Source organism: Orbicella faveolata, unplaced genomic scaffold, assembly GCF_042242905.1.
Source record: "Orbicella faveolata isolate gen_17 unplaced genomic scaffold, um_ofav_v1 contig_13, whole genome shotgun sequence".
Classification (NCBI taxonomy): Eukaryota; Metazoa; Cnidaria; class Anthozoa; order Scleractinia; family Merulinidae; genus Orbicella; species Orbicella faveolata.
The window spans coordinates 21,350,700-21,373,869 of record NW_028301540.1 but is presented as its reverse complement, the minus strand read 5'-3'; the positions used below and the strand labels follow the sequence as shown (position 1 = coordinate 21,373,869).

Genomic DNA, 23,170 nt, shown 5'->3' with positions numbered 1-23,170 from the left:
GTTGGTGGTTCAAGAAGCATTCTAGCGGAAACAAAATATTGAAGCATCAAAACAAAAATTGAAGCTCATTAGCGAGTGAAACAAAGCAACAGTTATGCTCCATTCTCTCTTCATGTTGGTTTTCCGTTTCCTGAGGTAGATCCTTAACATGCGTTTCCTGAAGTAGGCCTCTATGAACGAAACCGTGACATGAATCATCACTTTGTTGGATGTTATTTAAACAGACCGTGTGAGTGATAGATCAGTGCGCCATCGACGGCGATTAAGGAAACTTTCAGAGTATCCAGACATTGTCTGCTGAGATACAACTGGTGATTCCGTGTGACAAGGTAACTCAGTTTAATAACAAGTATATGCTCTTTTACGTAGTTTCGAATGCGCAGGTTGGAGTGTTCAGTTATATGTGAACTCTGACTACAAGCTATATAGCTCCGATTCTTCCTTTTACTTTAAAAATGTTATTGATAAGCTCGGGGATGCGTTGAGCCAAATAACCGCATGGGAGCTTAACTACTTTAAGGAAAGTCCCAAAACCTATTCATCATTTCAAAACTTACAAATTGAAAAGCTGAAGGAAAATACCCTGAGTCAGATTTAGTAAAACTTGCTGAATATGACACTTCGTCAAATGCGTTCGCCCGGGATGTGTACATGCTTAACACAGATCACAAGATTTGACTTGTTTTGAAAATCTAATTAAGATGTGCTTTCAAGCCTAAAAGCAGAACAACAGCAATAACCTTAAAGAAATTCACCAATAACCATAATAGGCAAATCACCACTTGCGAGGAACAAATAGCAAATCCCGTTCGCTTATTAAGATTAAAATTCTCAACGGAGGATGACCGAATGAAAGAAATGTTAAAGAAATTTGGTTTATGATTAATTGTCATTCAAGGTAAAGCCAAGAAATGCATTTATAACTCCGGAAAACGTCCAAAATTTCAAAGATTTGCTGAGTACAAGTTAAATATTCACGCTAAAGCGGGTAAAGCGTAAAATGTATTTTTTGCCGACGGCTTTGCAGTCATTTTATGTTCCTATAGGCCGTAGCTTTACCAGTTCTTTACTGATAGTATTTCTTCACCAAACCGAATGAATTGAACCAACAAAACGAGGAAATCTCCAAAAACACAACGTGCAAATCGCTGCGTGAGAGCAAACATAAAATTCTCCACGAAAAGTGGCCGAATGAAAGGAATGTTAAAGAAAATTCGTTTAAGATTTTTATTATTCAGTATCATGATCCCTAGTCAGCATAAAACCCAGAACTGCATTAACATGAAGGAAAACGTCCAAGATTCTAAGGCGTGGTTTTGCATTCAGCGTGTTTAAGTTAAGCTTTAGTAACTGATTCTGTATCAAACCGGTGATAGACGGTTTCCTCATTTCCAACCACGACTAAAGAAGAAACTTCAGCAGCAGTCTACCAAGCGATGGTCCCTACTAACACAAAGAAAACTACAAAATTCTGTTGGCAGTATTTACAATTACGGCTTTATTAGCCGTGAGGTTATCGGCGAAAACCGACAAGACTGACTATTTGTTTTCAACAACTTCGACAAAGCAATTCAAGTGCATTGTTAAGAAGTTAGCAAAATTTAAACACCGAAATTTATCAAATGTCTGACAGCATCGTTTCTAATCAGGACGACTTTACCACTCCTTTCGAAGATAACTTGCCGAAGCAACTTGACAAGTACCTTCAAAAGTTTTACACTGAAACGCGACGGCAATTTCTACAAAAGAGTCGCTTACGGCAATTCGGAGATCACCTCAGCGTGATTCTTCCGGGCAGAAACCTCCAACAAAAGTTGTGAAGACTGAACTGATCTAACCTTTTCGATAGATAAACGAATCAACAACGTTTTTCACGTGTCTCTTGTTGATCATCTGATGAATCATGATTGAGACTTTTCTTTCACAGTGTCTGCGTGCGAATTTATTTGCAACGGACTTATTGAAGTCTTCTTAGTCAATTTTCTTGGGTATTTTATCCTACTGCTTTATTATGTACTAAAACAGCCAATCCCCTCATTTTCTGTGGTGAGTGGTGGATATTGTAGCCACCAACAGCCACGAGCATTGCGGTGAACACGAGCATTACGCTAAAGCGTAAATTGAATATATATATATTTTTTGCCGACGGCCTTGCAGTTATTTCATTGGCCGCAAATTTACCAGTCCTTTAAAAAATCGAATCCAACTTCGAAACAGTACGACCGCGCAGCGCAAGTGGCGTACGGATGGACGTACGGTTGTACGTACGGACAGTCACGTGACAACAAAAATATTTTGAGTTACCAAATTTTCTTACCTATTGGACTCCGCTCGCGTGACTTCGGAGTGCGGCAGCTCCACTATAAATAGCCTGTTCCAGGCTTGAGGTTAGTTTTCTATACTGACAGAGAGTCTGGCCAGGTTATGCTATAATGAAAAGAAAAAAATAATAAGAAGAAAATGACAACTAAGAGTATAAGAAGGTTGTCTAAAAGCTTGCTCTACATTTTGCAACAGCGTATTTAAACGTGTACAGCAAAGTTGCAGTATGTTGCGTTGAAATATTGCGTGCGTTTGATAGTGCGAGCGGGCACCAATGCAAATAGCCACGTAATTAAACCAAACACGTTTTCCATGCTACGCAGAAATCAAAGGCTCTTGTTAGCCAGCTCATGGATGAATTGGATTAGTCTAGAAAAAGTGGTCAAATAAAAAATAGGAATCGGTGGATTGAGAATATTGAAAGTTACTTGAAACGTTGAGGAAGCCACGACAAGGAAAAATATAGGTCCGCAGAGCGCACATGTACATGTGCCTGCTTACATTTACTTGATATAATTAGTTTATAGTTGATATTTTGAAAGCTTAAGTAGCGCATGTACAGTGTAACTAGGTACGTGTACAATTTAAACAGCCTGCTTATATATTTTAAAATGGAATATATTATTTTTATTGGCACTGGAACATTGTTATTGAACATGTCATCATAGTTCCTAGCTCTCCTCTGGGAGAATAGTGTCAAATAACTTCTACAGTCTGTTGCACAATGAAGCCATTAAATGAGAATTCATCATATTTACCAGTCCCAAATTGATACCCAGTCAGAGGATTTGGTTATAATATGTATAATGAAAGTGAAGAATGATCATCGCAGTAAATTTTCCAATTTAAGCAATTGGAAAGAAGAAGCCTGAAAAAATCAGGGCTTCAACGGGATTCGAACCCGTGACCTCCGCGGTACCGGTGCGATGCTCTACCAACTGACCTATGAAGCCACACATTGGGAGCGAGGTCAATTTATTGAGTTCATATCTTCCCGCGAGTAGTGAAATGATGTGAAGTTTATATGAAATAATTCATATATGAACTGCGGTTGTAGATGAAAGTGAAGAATGATCATCGCAGTAAATTTTCCAATTTAAGCAATTGGAAAGAAGAAGCCTGAAAAAATCAGGGCTTCAACGGGATTCGAACCCGTGACCTCCGCGATACCGGTGCGATGCTCTACCAACCGTTGAAGCCCTGATTTTTTCAGGCTTCTTCTTTCCAATTGCTTAAATTGGAAAATTTACTGCGATGATCATTCTTCACTTTCATCTACTACCGCAGTTCATATATGAATTATTTCATATAAACTTCACATCATTTCACTACTCACGGGAAGATATGAGCTCAATAAATTGACCTCGCTCCCAATGTGTGGCTTCATAGCTCAGTTGGAAGAGCATCGCACCGGTATCGCGGAGGTCACGGGTTCGAATCCCGTTGAAGCCCTGATTTTTTCAGGCTTCTTCTTTCCAATTGCTTAAATTGGAAAATTTACTGCGATGATCATTCTTCACTTTCATCTACAACCGCAGTTCATATACGAATTATTTCATATAAACTTCACATCATTTCACTACTCACGGGAAGATATGAACTCAATAAATTGACCTCGCTCCCAATGTGTGGCTTCATAGCTCAGTTGGTAGAGCATCGCACCGGTATCGCGGAGGTCACGGGTTCGAATCCCGTTGAAGCCCTGATTTTTTCAGGCTTCTTCTTTCCAATTGCTTAAATTGGAAAATTTACTGCGATGATCATTCTTCACTTTCATCTACAACCGCAGTTCATATATGAATTATTTCATATAAACTTCACATCAATATGTATAATATTAGTGAGTCAGTGGTGCATTTTGCGTCAAGGTAATTTGGTTCTGGTCCTTGTTCAGTTAACAGTCGAGTGTTGCATTATTAAACGGCTAGATTGCACTTATGCAGATAGTATTTCACACGGTTTTAACATTCATAATCTTAAGACAATCATCTTGGGAATACCAAGAATATTTTGCACAATTTTACTTTAGTGGGACATGGATATTGCCAAACTCTTGTTTATTTCATGCCATGACAAACGTAAACAATTTGATTTTAGCTAGCTGGTAAATGGGAATAGAGAGGGAAGTATTTCCCGAAATATTATAAGAATCATTTCAGACAGTTTTCAGCATCCCTCCCAGAAAGGGCTTCTTGGAAATGCTCGGCTAAAAATAATACTCTGCCACGAAATCTTGTACCAAAAAGGTTCAATTTTGTTTCGACCTTGAACACAAAGTGAAGGGGGTGTTTTTGTTTACACTGTAATTTTTTCCATTTAACTATGCCCAGGGGACTTAACAAAGTTTTAACAAGGAGGCTGTGCCCCAAGGTCCAAATCCTTTCCCATTTTGTATAGTGTTTGTTCCAGAAAAGGTTACCCTGTCACATACATGTAGCTTCAAGCTTAAAACCCCCTTTAAATACCCACAGTACACCAACTACACCTCTTTTCATGGATGAATTAGCGATTAATGTTTGAAATCCCTGCCTTTTTATCATACTTCCGCCTCATGAAATGTGCACCTTCAGTCAACTATAACAACAAAATAAAAAGGGTAGTACAGGTTGTAATGTAGACAATGAAAAAAACAATAATTTTCTTTGTTGGAAATGGAAATCACAGTATTTTATTCCTATCTTGGCAATTGTTTGTGTTAATTTCACTAGCAATGCAGATATATTTAAAAAGATTGTTGACAGGTACAACTAAGCGGGCGGGGACGAGAAACGTTTGTGTTTTTTTTGCTTGGCCTGAGCAATTTGAATTTTTTGCTTGAAGTACGGTTATTTTAAAATACAAATTAAGTCACGGGTTTCGGACTTCCGACGCGAGCACCGCCAGCGGAGTTTCAATGTGTACATAAAAAAAAAAATACAATGCAGAAACAACTTGATGTGGCGAAAACTAAACAAGCACTTAGGCTTACCTTGGACTCTACAAGGAGAGAAAGCGGAAATTTTCGAATTCCCTAACCAAGAAAAAAGCTACCGCGTCTACTTAACACTATCTGACTTTCTAACTTTGTCTTGTATCAATTCTTTGACCTCGCCGGCCGTGCTGTTGTGACTGATACATGATCAACCTCGTTCCTATGCTCTCTCTCCTCTGCCTTCCTTGGTCGTTGGGAGAAAGACCCTAATTCCGGCTGAGCACATGCCAACCCTGAATCTGGGTGGTAAATAAAACTGTTGGGCGGGAGGGGTGGCAGAGGGTTTTGATTGTTGCTGTGATAAACCTGGAGGGTTTCAAAACCACGAGCAGTCGCTAAAAGCTACCCGCTTTATCGGGGTTCGAAGTCGAATTTTGTCGATGAAGAATCCAACATCATTTCTGCCCTCCCCAAAATATAGAAGACTTTCGTTCACAAAGAAATTTGGCAGTCGAATGAGCACAAACTTTTCGACGGTTCGCACATGTAAAACGTCACGTACCGTATCGAAGTGAAACCAGTGGATCAGTCTCTGGAATCTTTGAATTCGGAGCTAATTTATTTTCTTCGTTGTGCGGTGTTTTGGATGTTAAAAAGTATTCCTGTCACACGGCTGATCCGATTAGCCGAGTGTTCTGACTTGCATTTGATTTACTCACCGTAAAATGATTTACACTGAGTTCTTCTGACATAAGCCCGCACTTATATTTCATCTGCATTAGGTTTATGTAAGTTTACACGGTTCTTTGGCATAGTCAATTATATTTTGCAGACTGGTAAATAACACATCGTTTTATATAGCTAGCAATGTGCCGTGAGGTTAATCCGGGCAACATGAAACAGCGAAACAGTTTTACTTCTTAATAACTCGACCGGCTGGAATTGAAATCAGCGTCAGACACTTGAATACGCTGGATATATATAAATATATTTCGTCTGACCTGTGTGAAGCTTAGAATAGGACTGGAGAATTTCAAAGGTGTATTTGCCCGTGTGTGGTTTAAAGCGATGACCAGCAATCGCCTTTCTTTCGCTTCAGTTGAAATCAACAAAAACTATTCGTTGACTTTACCCTGATGGAAAAGTTTGTGTCACAGGTGGGCACGTGACCAGCCGCAACCAGGGTCTTTCTCCCAACGACTAAGGGAGGCAGAGGAGAGAGAGAGCCTGGGAACGAAGTTGATACATGATTACAGTCATAAATACCTCTCTCAGCGTTCATCTACGTGTGAGCAACAGCCTAAAGGCAAAATGCTACATATTTACAAAAGCGAAACATATTTTTAATGGGGAAAAAGCAAAATGGCCGATCTCAACTTAAGTGGTCTTCAAGAAACTCGTATCCAGGTTCTCTCGGATATCGGACCAAAACTTACGCCTTTCTAGTCCCCCCTAAAACCTGCCAAACATGAGCTAAAGACTCTCTGACAAAACAGTACTTAGCAGGGGAGAAAGGGAAAAAACCGAACTGCGCGCTTAAGGTCATGGATGACGTCATCGCTGAGCTAAAAATTATGTGGTATCGCTACCGCAATAAAACGATTTTTCTCTTATTCCCAATTTCTAGACTCTAGAACTGAGCTAAAGTATACTCTCGGCTAAGCCTCAAGCAGCTCTTTTAAAAAAGACATTCTCTAGAGCTCTCAAAACTCCCTCGTTCGTCCATTATTCGTTAGACGCATAACCAGCGCATGCGTTTGTGCTTGTTTCATCAAATATTTCATTTTCGTTATTTAATTTAAATGCTCTTTAAAATAAGGTACATGTATACATGCTATATGAACACCTCTCCAGTGGGGCTTTTAAGGAACAATAATAACCAGTAATAATTAAATAATGTCATCGCTAACTAATTCTCAGTTTGCTATTCACCATAAAATAAATACAGTATCTCACTTTCAAGAATGTGTGTTCATACCGATATGGTAACACTTGCTTCAGTTTGGAAAACTAAATCATGTAATGCATTCAAAGATGTTTTTTATATTACGTCTTGCTGCTTGTTGCTTTGCCTGACGCAGTATCAACGGAAATATTGAAGAAAATGTCTTTGTTTTGACATATGGCACTCTAGTTTATAGGACTCGTGAAATTTTAAACGATGCTGTTTATTTAAGCACGCTTCAAGGGAGTAAGGCTGTAAACACAACTCAAGGTTGTCATCTTTGGTGAAGGTGAACGGTGACTTAATCTACGTTAATTGAAATTGCAACTGATTAAAGGGTTCTGTTCAAAAATGCACATGGGTCAAACAGTTACTGCTCGCAAGTCTTCGGCTAGTGGAATTCTTAGCAGAAACTCAGGACTAAAAGATTAATTATGATTCGTTCTAAGCGCAATTACACAAAATAATTATACTAAACTGGTTAAATAAAATAGGAATTGCGCATTAATTTCTTACTCACTGAATTGCTACAATAAGCAGACAAACCATTTTCTTGGTCGCAAATCTTTGGGAAGTAAAATTCGCAGCAAAAACAAAATACTAAAAAATTAACTATAATTTCTTCTTAAAACTAATTACAGAAAATAATAATAACAGGATTACAGGTCATTTAAATGCAAATAAGAAGGCAGGACAACTTGGCCACTTTTACTTTCTCTGATCTCGTCATGTACTAAATAATTTACAAGAAATCATAAATTCATCCTGATTGAAAGAATTAGTCTAATAAAGCAAGGTTTACTGCTTCAGTCTTCATTCTTTATTCTTTAACCTTCAATCATTTATACTTTTTGACACTGTGGCAACGAAATGATCGGAGAAAAATGTCTCAGTTTAATTTGTCATATGCTGCTACAGTTGTTATTATTAAATTAGACTCTTGTAATTTCAATTGATAGTGTTAGTTTAGCCAAGCTTCTGAGGAGGTAAGACTGGAGAAACAACTGTAGGTTGTGATCTTTGTGTTAGGGTAAGTTTTAACTTAATTCACGTGAGCTCAAATTGTAACTGAGAAGACCTTTGGGCTTCTAAATAAATGTTCCTAGCGCAAGAGTTTTACCTTCAAAAAGGGTTACTATGAAAAATGGATGCGGATAAGTTATTTGCGAGAGGCTGTGAAAACGTTGCTTTTTTTTAGTCAGAAGTCTTTTAAGCATTCCTCTCAATTAATCCGTCATCCCCAAGAGCTAAGGAAATTTCACTAAAGGCGTATTTGCCGTATTTGCTCATCTTTCTCTTTGGTTCTTCAATACCTCCACGTTTTCTCTTTTTTTAAACTGAAGATTTTAGCCAAGTTACCATATGGGAGCTTAATTAATTTTAGGAAGTGCCAAAACCTGTTCATGATTTTAAAAAACTTAGAAAGTCAAAAAGTGAAAGAAAATAACCTTTGTCCAGTCAAGAAAAAAAAAAAAAAAAAAAAAAAAAAAAACAGGGCGGGGGAGGGGGGGGGGGGCAGATTTATAAAAGCCTATTATTTGAGTCGTACTTTTGCGAAACACAGAACAAGGGTTGGATAAAACTCAACAAGTGATGGCCTTGAAAATTGTGTCGGGGAATTCGAAAAGTAGAGCACGTTTGGACAAGAATTGTAATCTTCTTGGTGGTTAGTATGTATTGGCTGACGTTACATTGATATTAAACACAGCTACTAACCTACCAACAGACCACTTTTCCCATCTTTCCAAAGAATAAATAAAAAGCGCGGAAAAAATGCGCTTATTCGAGAGCTAAAAAACTTGCAAAGCTATTTGCAAGAAAGCTATCAAGACAGACCTGTATAGTGGTTGGACAGGGGGATTATAAGCGGTAGCGCAGACTAGAAATTTAACCGTCTATAATCAGTTCTGTGGTACACAACACACTAAATATGTGAAATAAAATCAGCGGGAAATGACAGATTCAATTATTAATTGAATAGTTTGCATAAGAAGGCAACTGAAGGAACTTCAGTTTTATATTGTTCGATCTCGTGCTAACGACTAAATGATGCATAATGAATTATGTTCATACAACCTTGTTTTAAGAAATTAGTTGAGGTTAGTAATATGGTTTCCACGACGGTCATACCTTTTTCTACAAACCTAGAGTGGTCTCTGACACTGTGGAAACGGAAATATAGCAGAAAACATGTCTTTGAATTTTAAGTCAAACAGATGATGCTACAGTTGTCAGTCTGGTTATTTCATTGGTGTTATGAAATTTTAAAAACACTCTTAATCCAGCCTCGGCGGAGGTTAGACTGTAGAAACAAGGCTGTCATCTTTGCTGGCATAGGTAAGCTTTAACTTAACTCAACTAAAACGAAAGAAAAAGAGCTAAAATTGAAAAGGCGTGTCACAGCTGGTATCAGGTGCCACACTCATATACCTCCCTACCACTAGACATTTTTCAATGCTTCTTTCGTAAATGTTTATGATTAAAATGATAATCAAACACGGTAGCCTAGACTGAGAACGTTATAAAAACAATACTGGTAAAAGGTTTGCATCTATCTTAGCTTTTAAAACAGTTCTTTCTTCACATGTTCAGCTGAAAAAAAAAAAACCCGTCACCATGGTATCAAGTAATGGCATCTACACGCTGGTCATTTGGAGCGTAACAGTGGTTTCTGGTAAGATATGATAAAAATGGCAACTTGGAATTTGACACCTTTAATTTGAAAACAAGATGCTTCTAATTATTTCATTTGTTGGGTCGACACAATCGAGAGCGACACAACTCGAAGTTTCTATGTTTTTAAAGTAGGCCGGCTTGACAAGAATATTCCAATGGATTAAACATGTAGAAACTACATTCCTTAAAAAGTAGTGAAAATAAATACCAAAAGAGGCATTGGTTTGACATGAATTGCGAACTACAAACTGTACAAAGTTAGAGTAAACGTTTCCGTAAAAGTAAAAGTTTGTTATGTGCTAAAGCATTACAGGTCCCATGCACATAATAGCGAATAAATGTCTTTTTTCGAGTGAATGTCTTTTCACGAGGGCCCCATCTTCATTTAAAAGATCGAAATTACAAGATCATAATCTCAAACGTTGTTTCTTTCCAAAGTCATTAGTTATTGCCCACCTGGAACAAAGACAGATAATCCTCAAGGCCAATGCTGTGCTTTTCCTTTTGTGTATGGAGATGTGACTTACCATTCCTGTACCAAGGTCGCTCATAACAGAGAATGGTGTTCGTTAACTACCGTCTATATTGGAAAATGGGCCAACTGCGGTAAGGAAATGCCACTTGATACTAATTCAAAGTTGCTGTAAGCATCTGTTTCATACTGCCAGAGAGGGGATGATAAAGGGGATGATATAGCTAGAGAGGCATGATAAAGAATTATCGTATTCATCTACCAACTTCAAATATGTTCAACTAGTTCAACAAGTATTTGAGTTTTTCTAAGACACAGTTTCCTAAAATAAGCTGCTACAGATTATAGATCACTGCACTGGAAAAATATATAATCATTTTCATTGTTCATTTCCTTTGTTACAGTGAATTCGTGCACAGACACCCCTTGCAAGAATGGAGGAACCTGCACAGTAACTGGAGATGGCAATTACTTTTGCGAGTGTCCTGATGGGTTTGAAGGAAACAACTGCGAGACAAGTAAGATTTCCGAATTCAAAATGGCGGTGGTGCCGTATTTCACTCCTAACTCTTATTCTCTTTAAGTAAAAGTAGATAAGCTCTTCAATCAGATCCACTACTTTTTCCACAGAGGTTCCATGTCCAGCTGGAACAAAGACAGATAATCCTCAAGGCTACTGTTGTGCTTTTCCTTTTAAGTATGGAGGTGTGACTTACCAATCCTGTACCAAGGTCGCTCATCACAGAGAATGGTGTTCGTTAACTCCCGAATATAGTGGAAAATGGGCTAACTGCGGTAAGGAAAACGACATGATACTAAACCTGTCTTCCATACTTTCACATGGCCGGTAGTAAAACTGATTTTTTTTCTCCAAATTCAAAGTTGCTGCATGCATCTGTTTCATAACAGCTAGAGGTCTCTTTACTTTACGATGTGGAGAGGCATGATAAAGGACTTTCCTATTCATCTATCACCTTTAAATACTTTCAACTTTCAAGATTACAATCCGTTCAAAATACAGCAGCTAGAATTGTCACACGTACCAGGAAATTTGATCGTATGACCCCTATCCTAAAAAACCTTCACTGGCTACCTGTCTGTTACCGTATAGTTTCTAAAATTCTTTTACTGGTCTACAAAGCTCTCAATTAGGCACCGTCTTGCTACATCAGTGACTTACTTAATTATCACACCTCTCAACGGACACTAAGATCGTCTTCTGAACACCTTTTTGCGACCCCGAAAGCGAGACTTCAGACTTATGGCGAGAGAAATGTGGCGGCACCAACACTATGGACCTCGATTCCACTCGAACTAAGGTCTAGTTCTTCAACTGGCAGTTTTAAAAGACATTTTAAACATATCTTTTCAAACAAACTTTTTAACTCTTATAATTTTTAGATGATAAATATGTTTAAATATCTTAAAATTTTAACTAAGTTTATTCTTCTTATTTTTTTTTTCCTTTTCTCCCTTTCTTTTAGCTTTCTAATAATCTTTATTGTAAAGCGCCAAGGACAATTAGTGGATTTGGCGCTATACAAATATATTTATTTATTTTTAACTAAGTTCAACTAGTTCAGCTAGTATTTGAATGTTTCTATCACAAAATTGCTTAAAATTAGATGCAACACATCACAGATTATTGCATTGGCAAAATATATAAAAATTATTGTTTATTTCCTTTGTTACAGTGAATTCATGCACAAACAACCCTTGCCAGAATGGAGGAACCTGCACAGTAATTGGAGATGACACATACTCTTGCAAGTGTCCTGCTGGGTTTGAAGGAAACAACTGCGAGACAAGTACGTTTTCCAAATTCAAAATGGCGGTGGTGCCATCTTTCACTCCTCATTCTTATCCTCTTCAAGGAGAGGGTCACTCCAAAAAGCCTACTTTTTTGTCTTCACCTATAGCAAGTAAACGTTCAGCTTTTCCTCTCACCGAAGTTTCAGCCGCTGAAGTGCCTGCTATCCTGAAGAAATTCGTCTCGAAAGAAGCGACTTCGGAGGCCGCCATTTTGAAATTGTCTTGGCAGCCAGGCCGTGTTTATGTGACGTCATTCTGTCCGACTCGAAATTGGCCGGAAGGAGAAAAACCGGCAACTGACTTGGCATCCTTCACAAGGTCAGCAAAATCTATTTTTTTCCCAAGCGATTATCCACTTCGCTATCTTCAATGGTATCATTTCGGAGTTTGGAGCATGTTTGGCTCAAAATAATGACTCAAGAGCAGCCATAACCCAGAGTGGTAGTTAAAAGGCTCTTCGAAAGCCATTTGAACAAAATCTCTCGGACGGAATGACGTCACGAACGATTTTTCGAATTTTGGGCTTCTCTGGACACGAATTTCATAAGGAAAACCTCAGGCCTGCACGTTAGAGGGTGAAACTTCGGTGAGTGGCTAAACTTAGTGCAATGTTTTTATTAGCGTTGACCAAAAATCTACGTTTTTTGGAGTGACCTTCTCCTTTAACAGTAAAACAAGATGAACACTTTCATCGAATCCACTACTCTTTGCACAGAGGCTCCATGTCCAGCTGGAACAAAGACAGATAATCCTCAAGGCCAATGTTGTGCTTTTCCTTTTGTGTATGGAGGTGTGACTTACCATTCCTGTACCAAGGTCGCTCATCACAGAGAATGGTGTTCGTTAACTGCCGTCTATAGTGGAAAATGGGCTAATTGTGGTGAGCTATTTACTCTACAGTAGTTGAAGCCTTCTTTTACTGTGTTTTTTAAAGTGCTTTTGTAAGGGATTTAGAGAATCTTAGAGCATGTGTTTGTTATGTCTCAAACTGGACTGTTAAGTTCTTCGTTAACACACGTTTGTATTCGTTTTTATTTAAACTGTTTTCTTTTTTCTTAAGTTGATGAATGTGCATCAGCCCCGTGTAGGAACGGAGCTACTTGCAAGACGACCGAGGATGGCTACAACTGTCAGCCATGTCCTACAGGATGGAAGGGGAAAAACTGCGATGAAGGTCTTGTGCAACTCGCCGGGTTCAACCATTAATTAAGTAATATCCTGAGCATGGAAAATGTTTCACCTCTAGAACTCGAGCTACAAAAGTTAATTTGGTTTCCATGCGCCTAATGACTTAAATGAATGACATGAAAAACCTAGTTGACAGAAGCGAAATAATGACAAGATTACTGAACACACTGAGTGAAGAAACACTGACAAGGATCTTCTCCTTTGTTAATAGGATCTACAAAACACAATAACGTAAGGATAAAAAATGTTATTTGATAAATGCGGTTGTATTGTCTTTTTTCCCTGAGTTAACAACGTCAAATCGTTCTCAATTGTTAATTTCAGACGTCAATGAATGCGAATCGACTCCTTGCAATAATGGAGGAACATGCTTGAACCAACAAGCGGGATATTCATGCAAGTGCAAGGACGGTTACTCTGGAGACCACTGTGAAGAAGGTGATGCATACATTTACACAAGAAAGCGCTAAATACAACTGATTTATATTCAGTTGTATGTACTTATTGACTAAGTCGGAGGGCCGGACGGGAAAATATTTGGCTCGAGGTCCGTTTGTCCTGACCGAGAGCCAAATAATTTCTCGTCCGGCCCGACCTTACTCAGTCAATAACCATTTTATCACATGACCACCCAGTGTTGAAAATTTTGAAAATTTTGTTTGAACCTAAATAGGACGCGATTACATAACATCAAACGGCCGCGCGCGGAGCAACTACAAAAAAGATTCTACAATATAAAAGCTTGTCATTTATTTCTTCGCGTTGAACAAGAAACTCACAATTTATCGAAAAACACGACTCATTTTCTCATTTTTGGTTTTCAATGTAAGTCCACAATTACAATTCATGCAAATGGGATTGGCCAACCTGCCAAAAAGCCAACGGAAAGTTGACATAAAGCTGTCAGAAATATGTCAAATAGGCTTTTGTACATTATGCTTTTATTTCCCAACTAAAATGCTCCACCTTAATGCTCCATTTTTCCCACTAAAATGCTCGGTCTCTCCCCAGAAAGTCACTAAAACGCTCGGTTAATGCTCATACATAGGGTTTTTAAATTTGAATAATTTTAACGTTTTAACACAATTAACAGCTCAGGGTACTTAAAAAAAACGTATACGTAGTATAACTCAACGTATATAATAGTTTTAATACACCAACAGATAATTCTCTAAATGATCTTTTTATTTGATTTGACTACCGCTGACCCCCCTGAGTCTCGACTCGGCTGTATTAGGGTGGCATTTGAAATTTTTTCAATTTCAAGTTGTCTTCATTTTCTCGTAAAAATAATTTTTAATTCTATTTTCTGTACGCGGAAAAAAATTAATTTCGGGAGAAATGCCACTAAAATGCTCGAATAATGCTTAATGCTTTTGCCTCACCAAAATGCTCGAAAAATTGCTAGCATAATGTACAAAAGCCTAATGTCAAAACCGCTTCGCTTCACGCTTCACTGAAATTGTTCACAAATCTTCTTCGTCTGCGTCGTTTCAAGCTATTTGTCGACCTCTTGAATTCTCTTGAAGAAGGGAGAACCAACAAATGAATATTGATGACACCGATGATGGCTCTCGCAAACAGTACCTGGGTTTACTGACTTTGCTGGCTTTGTTGTGTAGTGGAAATTACACTATTAATCAGGAGCAAGCGAGTTTTGTTATCTGAATGAGCTGTACAGTGATAAACCTGTATTCGTACTCAGTTTTGTCTCTACAAACAACACTGATGTAGAAACTGCAGAGCAATTTATCCTACTGCAGACAAGGTATGTTTGTGATTTCTCTGGTTTAACCAACTTCTCCCAGAAGCTCTGGAAACTCGAAGAAAACATTTACATCGTACTTTGTTTTTTTCACGTTGTTTTCTTGCTTTTGACCCACGGTGAATTCTTTGATGCTTTCCACTGAAAGAAGTTTCGCCTCAAGACTGTTTGCTTATTGCAAAGATTAACTATCGGACAGTTCATCCGGAAAAGTTGTTTTCTTGACCGCCTGCAGCTGTTTGCTTGTTGCTGGCTTCTGAGAGGTCCTAAGAAAGTTGTAAACTTCTTCATTTGTGAGGAGTGTTGACTTTCTTTCTTTGCTTTCGGCGGAGTGAGTTGGCGACTGAAGTAGTTCTTTATCGGACAGTTTGTCTGGATAGTAAAATTCGCTCTCAGAATGTTCACTTTCATCACTCATTTTGAAGAGAACAAAATTTTGCAGAAACAAAATTGTTTTTGATATTAACTCGCATCGATTTTGCCGTACAGGTCTCTAGTAGGACCGTACGCATTTGTAGTAGGGCCGTACGTGTTTTTCCGGCCCTATCACTTCGACGCGTACGGCCCTCATACGGGACCTTTTTTCTTATGGTTTTCCAAGGAAATTGCGCGCGGGGCCGTACGGGTCGTATGATAATGAGTAGTTATCGCCTGAGAAGGTGATGTATAAATTTACATATACCTTGATTTATATTTAATTGTGAATACTTCTCAAGAGTGATGCATAAATTTACATAGCAAAGTGTGGATTTGATTTCAGTTCAGTAACTGTTCGATGAGATTTTCTGTTTATATTGTTTGTACTTCAGTTTTGAATTCGTAGTGAAAAGCATTTTAATTCAAGAAAAATCAGTAGTTCGGTTAACTTGTAATTAATCCTGGGTTAGCATCCAACAGCCTTCGAGCAACCCGGCCCAGATTTACACTTACTTGCGAGTAGTTATCACAAAAAAGGTGATGCATAAATTTACAAGGAAAAGTCCAAAACACACCTGATTTATTTAAAATTGTGAGCAGTTATTACATAGAAGGTGATCTATAAACCTTCATAGGAAAAGTACAAATATACCTGATTTATTTAAGCATTAGACCACAAATTTTTATGGTTTATAGGCTGATAAACCACGCGGGATGTGTGAAGAATACGAATTCTTCGAGTGTTCTTCCATCATCCCAAGTGGTTTATCAGCCTATAAACCATAGAAGCTTGTGGTCTATTGCTTTTAAATAATAAATCAGAAGACACGCGAAATTTCCATGAGTTTAATGGCACAATAAACCATAGCTGATTGAGCAATCAGAGCGCGCGCATTCATTTGATTAGTATAGGTAATCATGCGGTTTCGAGTTCAATTTGGAATTAATTTGCACGAGTGAGTTTTTCAAAAAGCTGAAATTGCACGAGCCGCTTCAACGAGTGCAATTTCAGTTTTTTGACAGACTCACGAGTGCAAATTAACTCCAAATTGAACGAGAAAAACCGTATGATTACTTATTAATAATATAAACATGAAAAAATTCGCGCGGAGGAAGTGCCGAGAGATCTTTCTTGAAGCCACTTTTTTCAAAGTTTCAGCACAAAATTTTCGTCATCATTTTACGTGATATCATTTTCTTAGAAAAGTTGCTATTTTCTTTCAGTCAATCATAATCCAGAATTTCGATGTGTAATTTGCACCGGTGTTACACTTTTTGCACTGATGTTACACTTTTTGCACTGGTGTTACACTTGAACTGCACTGCTCTTAGCCAATCAGAATCGAGTAATTTTTTTATGTGTATTATTATTATATAAATTGAATTGACACTTGCAAGTGTAGCAAACGAACCAGCAATGTATGTTTAATGCAAAGTGAGTTTTTTTCACGAGGACTTGAAATCTTGACCACTTATTGCCAGTGGTTTCTAGGACAAAAATAATAGAAATATGCTACATTAAGAACGTACATAGCAGCATACAACAAAGGAAATACGAGAAGAAAACGCTAAAGAACGAAATTTACCAAGGCGAAAACCAGAAGAACCAGCATAAACGAACATTGCTTGGATTAAACGAAAACTTAACTTATGACGAACGAAAATTAAACCAGTTAAACACTGCGTGGGAAGTTCACTGTCGACAAGTGATTGGTTTCTACAGTGAGGTAGCGGTTTTCATTGCTTGAAAGGTTTCGTGCTATGCTGATGGACCAATGTATCAATGACTCTGGGTTTTGGCGTTCAGAAGATTTTCGGCTGAGAAGTAGGAAGCATCATTCGCAGCTTCTTTCATCGATGTTTAGCTGAAGGGCTTTATTTTTAAAATTCCTCGGTTTTTTTTCCAAGACAGCTTATATCTTTAACGTTATGGCCTTTGATGAACAACATATACAACATCTAACTGATTTACAAATGAAAAAGTTAGTTAAATAACGTCTTGATTACTGACTGACTGACTGACTGACTGACTGACTGACTGACTGACTGACCGACTGACTGACCGACTGACCAGTGACTGACTGACTGACTGACTGACCGACTGACCAGTGACTGACTGACTGACTGACTGACCAGTGACTGACTGACTGACTGACTGACTGACTGACTGACTAAAGGACGGATGGAAGGACGGACGGATGTAATGCTTGCTTATAACAAAATGAAATATAGCAGAAATGACCAATGAACTGAAAACTTGTTATCCGCAGACATAAACGAGTGCGCTGGAAATCCATGTGCTAATGGAGGTACATGCCATGATCAAGTCGGGAATTTCGTTTGTGAATGTCCTACTGGTTATGAAGGAACAAACTGTGAAAATGGTAAGTAAAAATAACGGGCACAAATCGACTTTTTTGTGTGTTGATTCTGTTTGGGAGATCTCAGCGAACAAGCTGTCAAATGTCACAATATTTATGTTGGCATGCACAAATTGTTGGTAGTTTGTTCAAAGGATTCAGTTCCAATTTAGCAATGGATTTGGAAGGCAATGCTAACGTTTGTCCAGTCCTTGAACTCCTCCTTCCCCGCGCTATATCGAGGTTGAACACACACGGGAGAAGAGAGAGTTGAATACGGAATGCTTTGAGACGCTTAAGAATTTAACCATGACCACACACGACTAACCGATAACAAATATATTTATTCTCAATGGCTCACTTTAGATTGCGTAATTCGCGAGTGATTTAAACCCTAGCGAGTAAGTAAATACAAATGGCTAGTTTTTCATGGTGATTACGCGCCCTGCAGATAGCTGCTGATGATTACTTTTTTGTAGGATTACTGAGCTGGCTAGATATCACCCGAGGGGCGGATCTAGGAAAGGGTGCAGGGGGTGCGTAGCCCCTCCCCCTTTAAGATGACATGCGGCTTTCTAATATAACTGGTATTCTGCGAAAAAACTCAGTTACACCATTCCTTAGTGGTGCACCCCCTCCTAGGAAAAATACTGGATCCGCCCCTGCACCCAGAACTGTTCTCTCTTTTAACGAAATTGATAATTGCATACAATTTTATTGCATTAAAAAGCGACGTTGTCTGTTTAACCCGATAATGAAGCTACGTTTGAAAAAGGGAAAAACAGACAAGAGGAATCTTTATGATTCGCTCTTTCACAAAGTTACACTCAGGTCTGTGTGAACAATGGATCGTTTTCACTCTCACGCAATAAAAAAAAAAAAAAAAAAAAAATCAAAAATCGTTCGCGGATGAAGTCCAGAAAATGCGATCTTGTAGAAGATAAATAAAGAAGACACTTCTCCAAAATAAAGGTATATTTTTCGACAAACGCGATCGTAGCTCTATGTCACGCACTGCCATAACTCTAAAATTCAAAATGCACTGGTTTCCAAACAAAGCACAATATTGAGCTGAAAAGTTGTCAACACATCTACATTTCGCAAGTGAGATTTGTGTGAGAAGTCTAAATTAACGAGATTTGCGGACATCGACGCTGCTCTTTAGAGGTATGTTTTAGATTGAACGAGGATGGACAAATGATGAGTTTAAGTCCTACAAATTGACCAACAAATACTGAGGGTGTCTTATTGTCAAAAGTTTGTTTCAATTTAGAGTATGTCCAAACATCCGTGAACTTACATTTCTGTCGATTGAAAGTGTCCAAGCCCCTCCGTGTGTCTTTTCGTTTGCGAACGTGAGCAGAGTTTGCTGCAGCGATTTGCAGGTTCTTTTTCTCCTGGCAAAACGCAACTGCATGGAAACGTTGACTGACCGCAACGAACTCCATCAGGTTTCTTTCCTGACAACTTTTGCCATCCAATGGTCGATGTGATGCCTGAGAAATGTCAAATGGTGCTAAGTGAGGTGTTGCATTATCTTCCCCTAGTACCCACGTTATTGACTATTAAAAGTCATGCAGAACATTAATTTAAACTGATGCTTTTTTTCTCAGACATTGATGAATGCAAAGATAAGCCTTGTGAAAATGGCGGCACTTGCATTAATTCTCCCCCCGGAAGCTACACGTGTAATTGCATTGAGGGTTTCAAAGGAGAAAGATGCCAGGAGGGTAAGGCTTAGTGACTAACATATATTCGTGTAGTGAATTGTTAAATTAAAGTGTTTTTAGTGTCCATTGGGAAAAGAGCACCTTCATCAGAAGGACTTACTTGTAACATAGACTGAACGATTTGGCACTGACTGAGTTTAAATACACATCTTTGGAAAATGGTACTTTGCAATAATTCGTTGAAGGTGAAGTGTAAATTCCTTCGGGAAGAGGTTGATTGGAATATTCACAGAAATTCACTGGGCCTTGAGCGAATAGCTTTTTTAAAATAATTTTCAGAGATAAATATATCAAGAACTACAAAATAACGAGCTAACCGTTGGAAGTGCTCGACTGAATTTTTCAGAATAAACAGACATTTCAGTCAAAAATCCAGTCGCCATGTTAATTTGCCAGCAAACCAAGTGAGACTCGGCTTGGCAACCAATCGAAGCTCTCTACATTAACAATTATTCCATGAGCCCGCGTTGCATACGAGGTGAGAAAAAAGAAACCAGCTGCGTAGCGCCGAGTTGGCATAGTCATCTCGTATCCAAGAAGGGCAAGTGGGATAGTCGCGTGTATATTCAACAACTCTATAACTAACTTATTTTTGTCACTTTTGAGAGCACTGGAAACTGTGATTACGGGCTACCAACTGAGGAACAAAATATGTGCCCTGGCATTTTTTTTCCAAAATGAAATCACTATATGCAAATCTCAGCTCAGAGGTTATTGACGGTATGTGCAGCTTAGCCCAACTGAACCAAGGTAAATTATAGACGGATACATCATGAATATTAGGCTCAAACTGCAGTTTAAAAAATGTTATGGTATTGATAGGGAAGGCGTATTGCAGTCTGGAAATTGTAAGGGAACAATCTTGTTAAACCTTCTGTGATCCCTCTTCCAAATCCTAGCCAATGAACACTTGAAAATCCATGGAATAGGTTACCAGTTTATTGTAAATGATAACTGTCTCTTATGTATCTTTGTTGTAGTGAAGTGGAATTCTGAGGGATGCTTCAATGATCACAGGAGGCCAGCGAAAAGAGTTTTTGGAATCAAGTTTGCAACGATCAGGGGCATAAACATTGCAAACCCAGACATTGAGAAGGTGTTCAATATGTGCAGAGTTGCAGCAGAACAAAAAGGCTACAAGATTTTTGCCATTCGAGTGAGGAGAAATTCAGAAATGTTTTTCATTCCTTTTTTTGTCTCCGGTTTGTACGTTATTTTGTCATATAGAAAACTTGTCCAAGATGACAAGGGGAAATTCTGATTGGTTTCCTGAGTGGTCTGTATTTTGCAGAACGGACCTCTCACGAATTAGGAGAAAAAGAAGCGAATTATTTGCTATCTTCTTCGTTCCGTATTGGGGAAGACTGATCTCGTTCCGTTTTGCAAGTTTTGTGACGCCGAGGACAACATCAACTACAGCATAAATTGATATTTTACCTATAAACCTTGCGAGAATCTCCACACTGCGAAGTGAGGGCGCGCATGCGCATTACTGTGAAATCCTCTATTTAACCTTTTGTTTAGCGACGCACCCGAATTCGTCGCCTTTGTAGTTTGTTTGAGCTTCCTGTAAAATATGCCTTGATCGAGTACAGTCTGAATAAACAAGGAATGAGCCGGAGTCTAGCTAGGTGGTAAGCGATGAAGATATACCAATATCAAATTGTTAATGCCAAAGTAGGGCCGATTTATTCACATCCCTGTATATTAATCTCTTTAATATTCTGTTTATAGGGGGTGAACAGATGTGTCACATCCAAAGATGGAGAGCTAGCTGACTTTAAAAAGTATGGTGCTTCATCAAACTGCAAAACTGATGATCAGGGTCGTGGTGTTGGAGGAGAGGCCGTCAACTTTGTTTACACCAGGTAACTCAGTGACAAGAGAGCGTTCAGGTTCAACACGCCCTCAAAAGTGGGAAAGTTTTACCTAAATTCTTTGATGCACTAAGGTAATCACTTTTCCCAAACTCAAGCCGTCAAATAATCAGGTTTTACTGGTTAGAAATGCTTGCGTCCGCGTAATAATGACGTTTAAGTTATAAGTAGTCTTATTCTCGCCTGGTCTGCGAGCGACAGAACAACACAAATTTCAGTCTTGCAGAATGTGCTATCCAAAAAAGGGAAAAAAGTAGTTTCTAGGGACAAATAGATACTATCTGTTTTGTTCGAGTTGTAGTGACCTCTATATGATCTAGTATATAACAGCTACCCAAAGAAAGAAAGAGAAGATTAGATTTAAACCCTATCAACAGTTAATCATCACTCTAACCACCTTCATGATGTTTCTCTTTTCATAGGTAAACAGAAGAAGCTTGCAATTTTGAAAGAATGACTACGTAGGAGTAATGAACGCGCCTATAGGCTAGTATTGGATAACTAACAAAAGGCGCTGTGTCTATTAAACTAAACATGGTTGGGCTGGTCTTGTTAAAAGTTAAATGGATTGTTCAGGTGTTGGGCTAATTTGTGTAATAAGGAAGGAATAAAACTGAAATAAAAAAAGGTGGTATGGGAACATGTTGACGGTTATTCATTGGAGCAACATTGTACTACTCTCACCAGCAAGTTTAAAAGACAAAATTTTCCTCAAAGTTCGATTGATATTATTTTTCCGCTTTCTTTTACCCAAAATACGAAACAGTCACATCTTATTTAAAAGCTGACATTAAATTTCTGTAAAACTGCTTACATTATGGAATGAAACGCTTGAAGAGAGAGATCCAGCCAAGGCTCGCACATACGGAATAAGAAGCTCTGTATGCTTTTCTAATCTTATCATGTGCCTGGTGGAATAATTCGCTTAGATCGAAATTAAAACATCATCCAACAGAAAGAGCATTATCTGAAGTACAAATTTGCTACAAACATTTAAAGAGCTTGTAACAAAACTTAGTCAGTTGGGGAATTTTCTGTGGCTCTGGGTGTAATATATGTATATTTTTATTATCATTATTACTACTACAACCACCAACTACCAACCACCCGCTCTGGATGTAATAAAGGAGATTTGGCTTTCTAAAACTGTAAAATTTCTCGGTATCAAAAAAATTAAGGAACACATACATTCTTTGTAATAATTTGGAAATTTTAAACCTACGGCACACTGAAATTTTTCATGCATCGGGGTCAAATTTCATGAGAGTGCGAATTGTGCCATGTCTTCAGTTCAATATTCAGAGTTATAGCTCGATAAAAAACTGAAGCTATTATCCCAGTGAGTCAAATATTTTTAAAAGATTTCTTTCTTGACAATTTCAAACATTCAGTGAAACAATGACCATGATTGAGAAGTATTTCATAAGACAAATAATTTTAACTGGATTGCCAGGATGTGAACAATTATATTTAATTTGGGTTCCATTTCTACCAAATGGTAGGCTGCGAGCAGTCTCTCTCTTGCTCGGAAATCCATGGAGAAGAACGCATGTCACGCTGGCACGCTCACGACCGCTCACTTGTTTCGGGTTCTACTTTGCGTTCTCGAGCAAAAGAGAAACTGCGCGCAGTCTAAACAAATGGAATTACCAGCAAATCCAGATTTGTCCATTTTTATTTGTGTGTGAATAGTTT

General features: G+C 38.4%; 1 protein-coding gene across 2 annotated transcripts; it reads left to right on the top strand.

Moving 5' to 3' along the window:
* Window positions 1-123: 123 nt before the first annotated feature.
* LOC110051112 (uncharacterized) lies at window positions 124-22,115 on the top strand. Of its 2 annotated transcripts, XM_089285062.1 has the most exons (14): window positions 124-329; window positions 9,771-9,852; window positions 10,293-10,460; window positions 10,731-10,844; window positions 10,957-11,121; window positions 12,021-12,134; window positions 12,854-13,018; window positions 13,199-13,312; window positions 13,651-13,764; window positions 17,779-17,892; window positions 19,482-19,598; window positions 20,579-20,754; window positions 21,333-21,466; window positions 21,898-22,115. In XM_089285062.1, the coding sequence occupies exons 2-14, from the start codon at window positions 9,795-9,797 to the stop codon at window positions 21,899-21,901; spliced, it is 1,557 nt and encodes a 518-aa protein (XP_089141188.1). In that variant the 5' UTR covers window positions 124-329; window positions 9,771-9,794; the 3' UTR covers window positions 21,902-22,115. The 2 variants fall into 2 exon arrangements, with proteins under 2 accessions (XP_089141188.1, XP_089141189.1); XM_089285063.1 differs by lacking the exon at window positions 21,898-22,115 and having other exon boundaries at window positions 21,333-21,470.
* The last annotated feature ends 1,055 nt before the right edge of the window (window positions 22,116-23,170 follow it).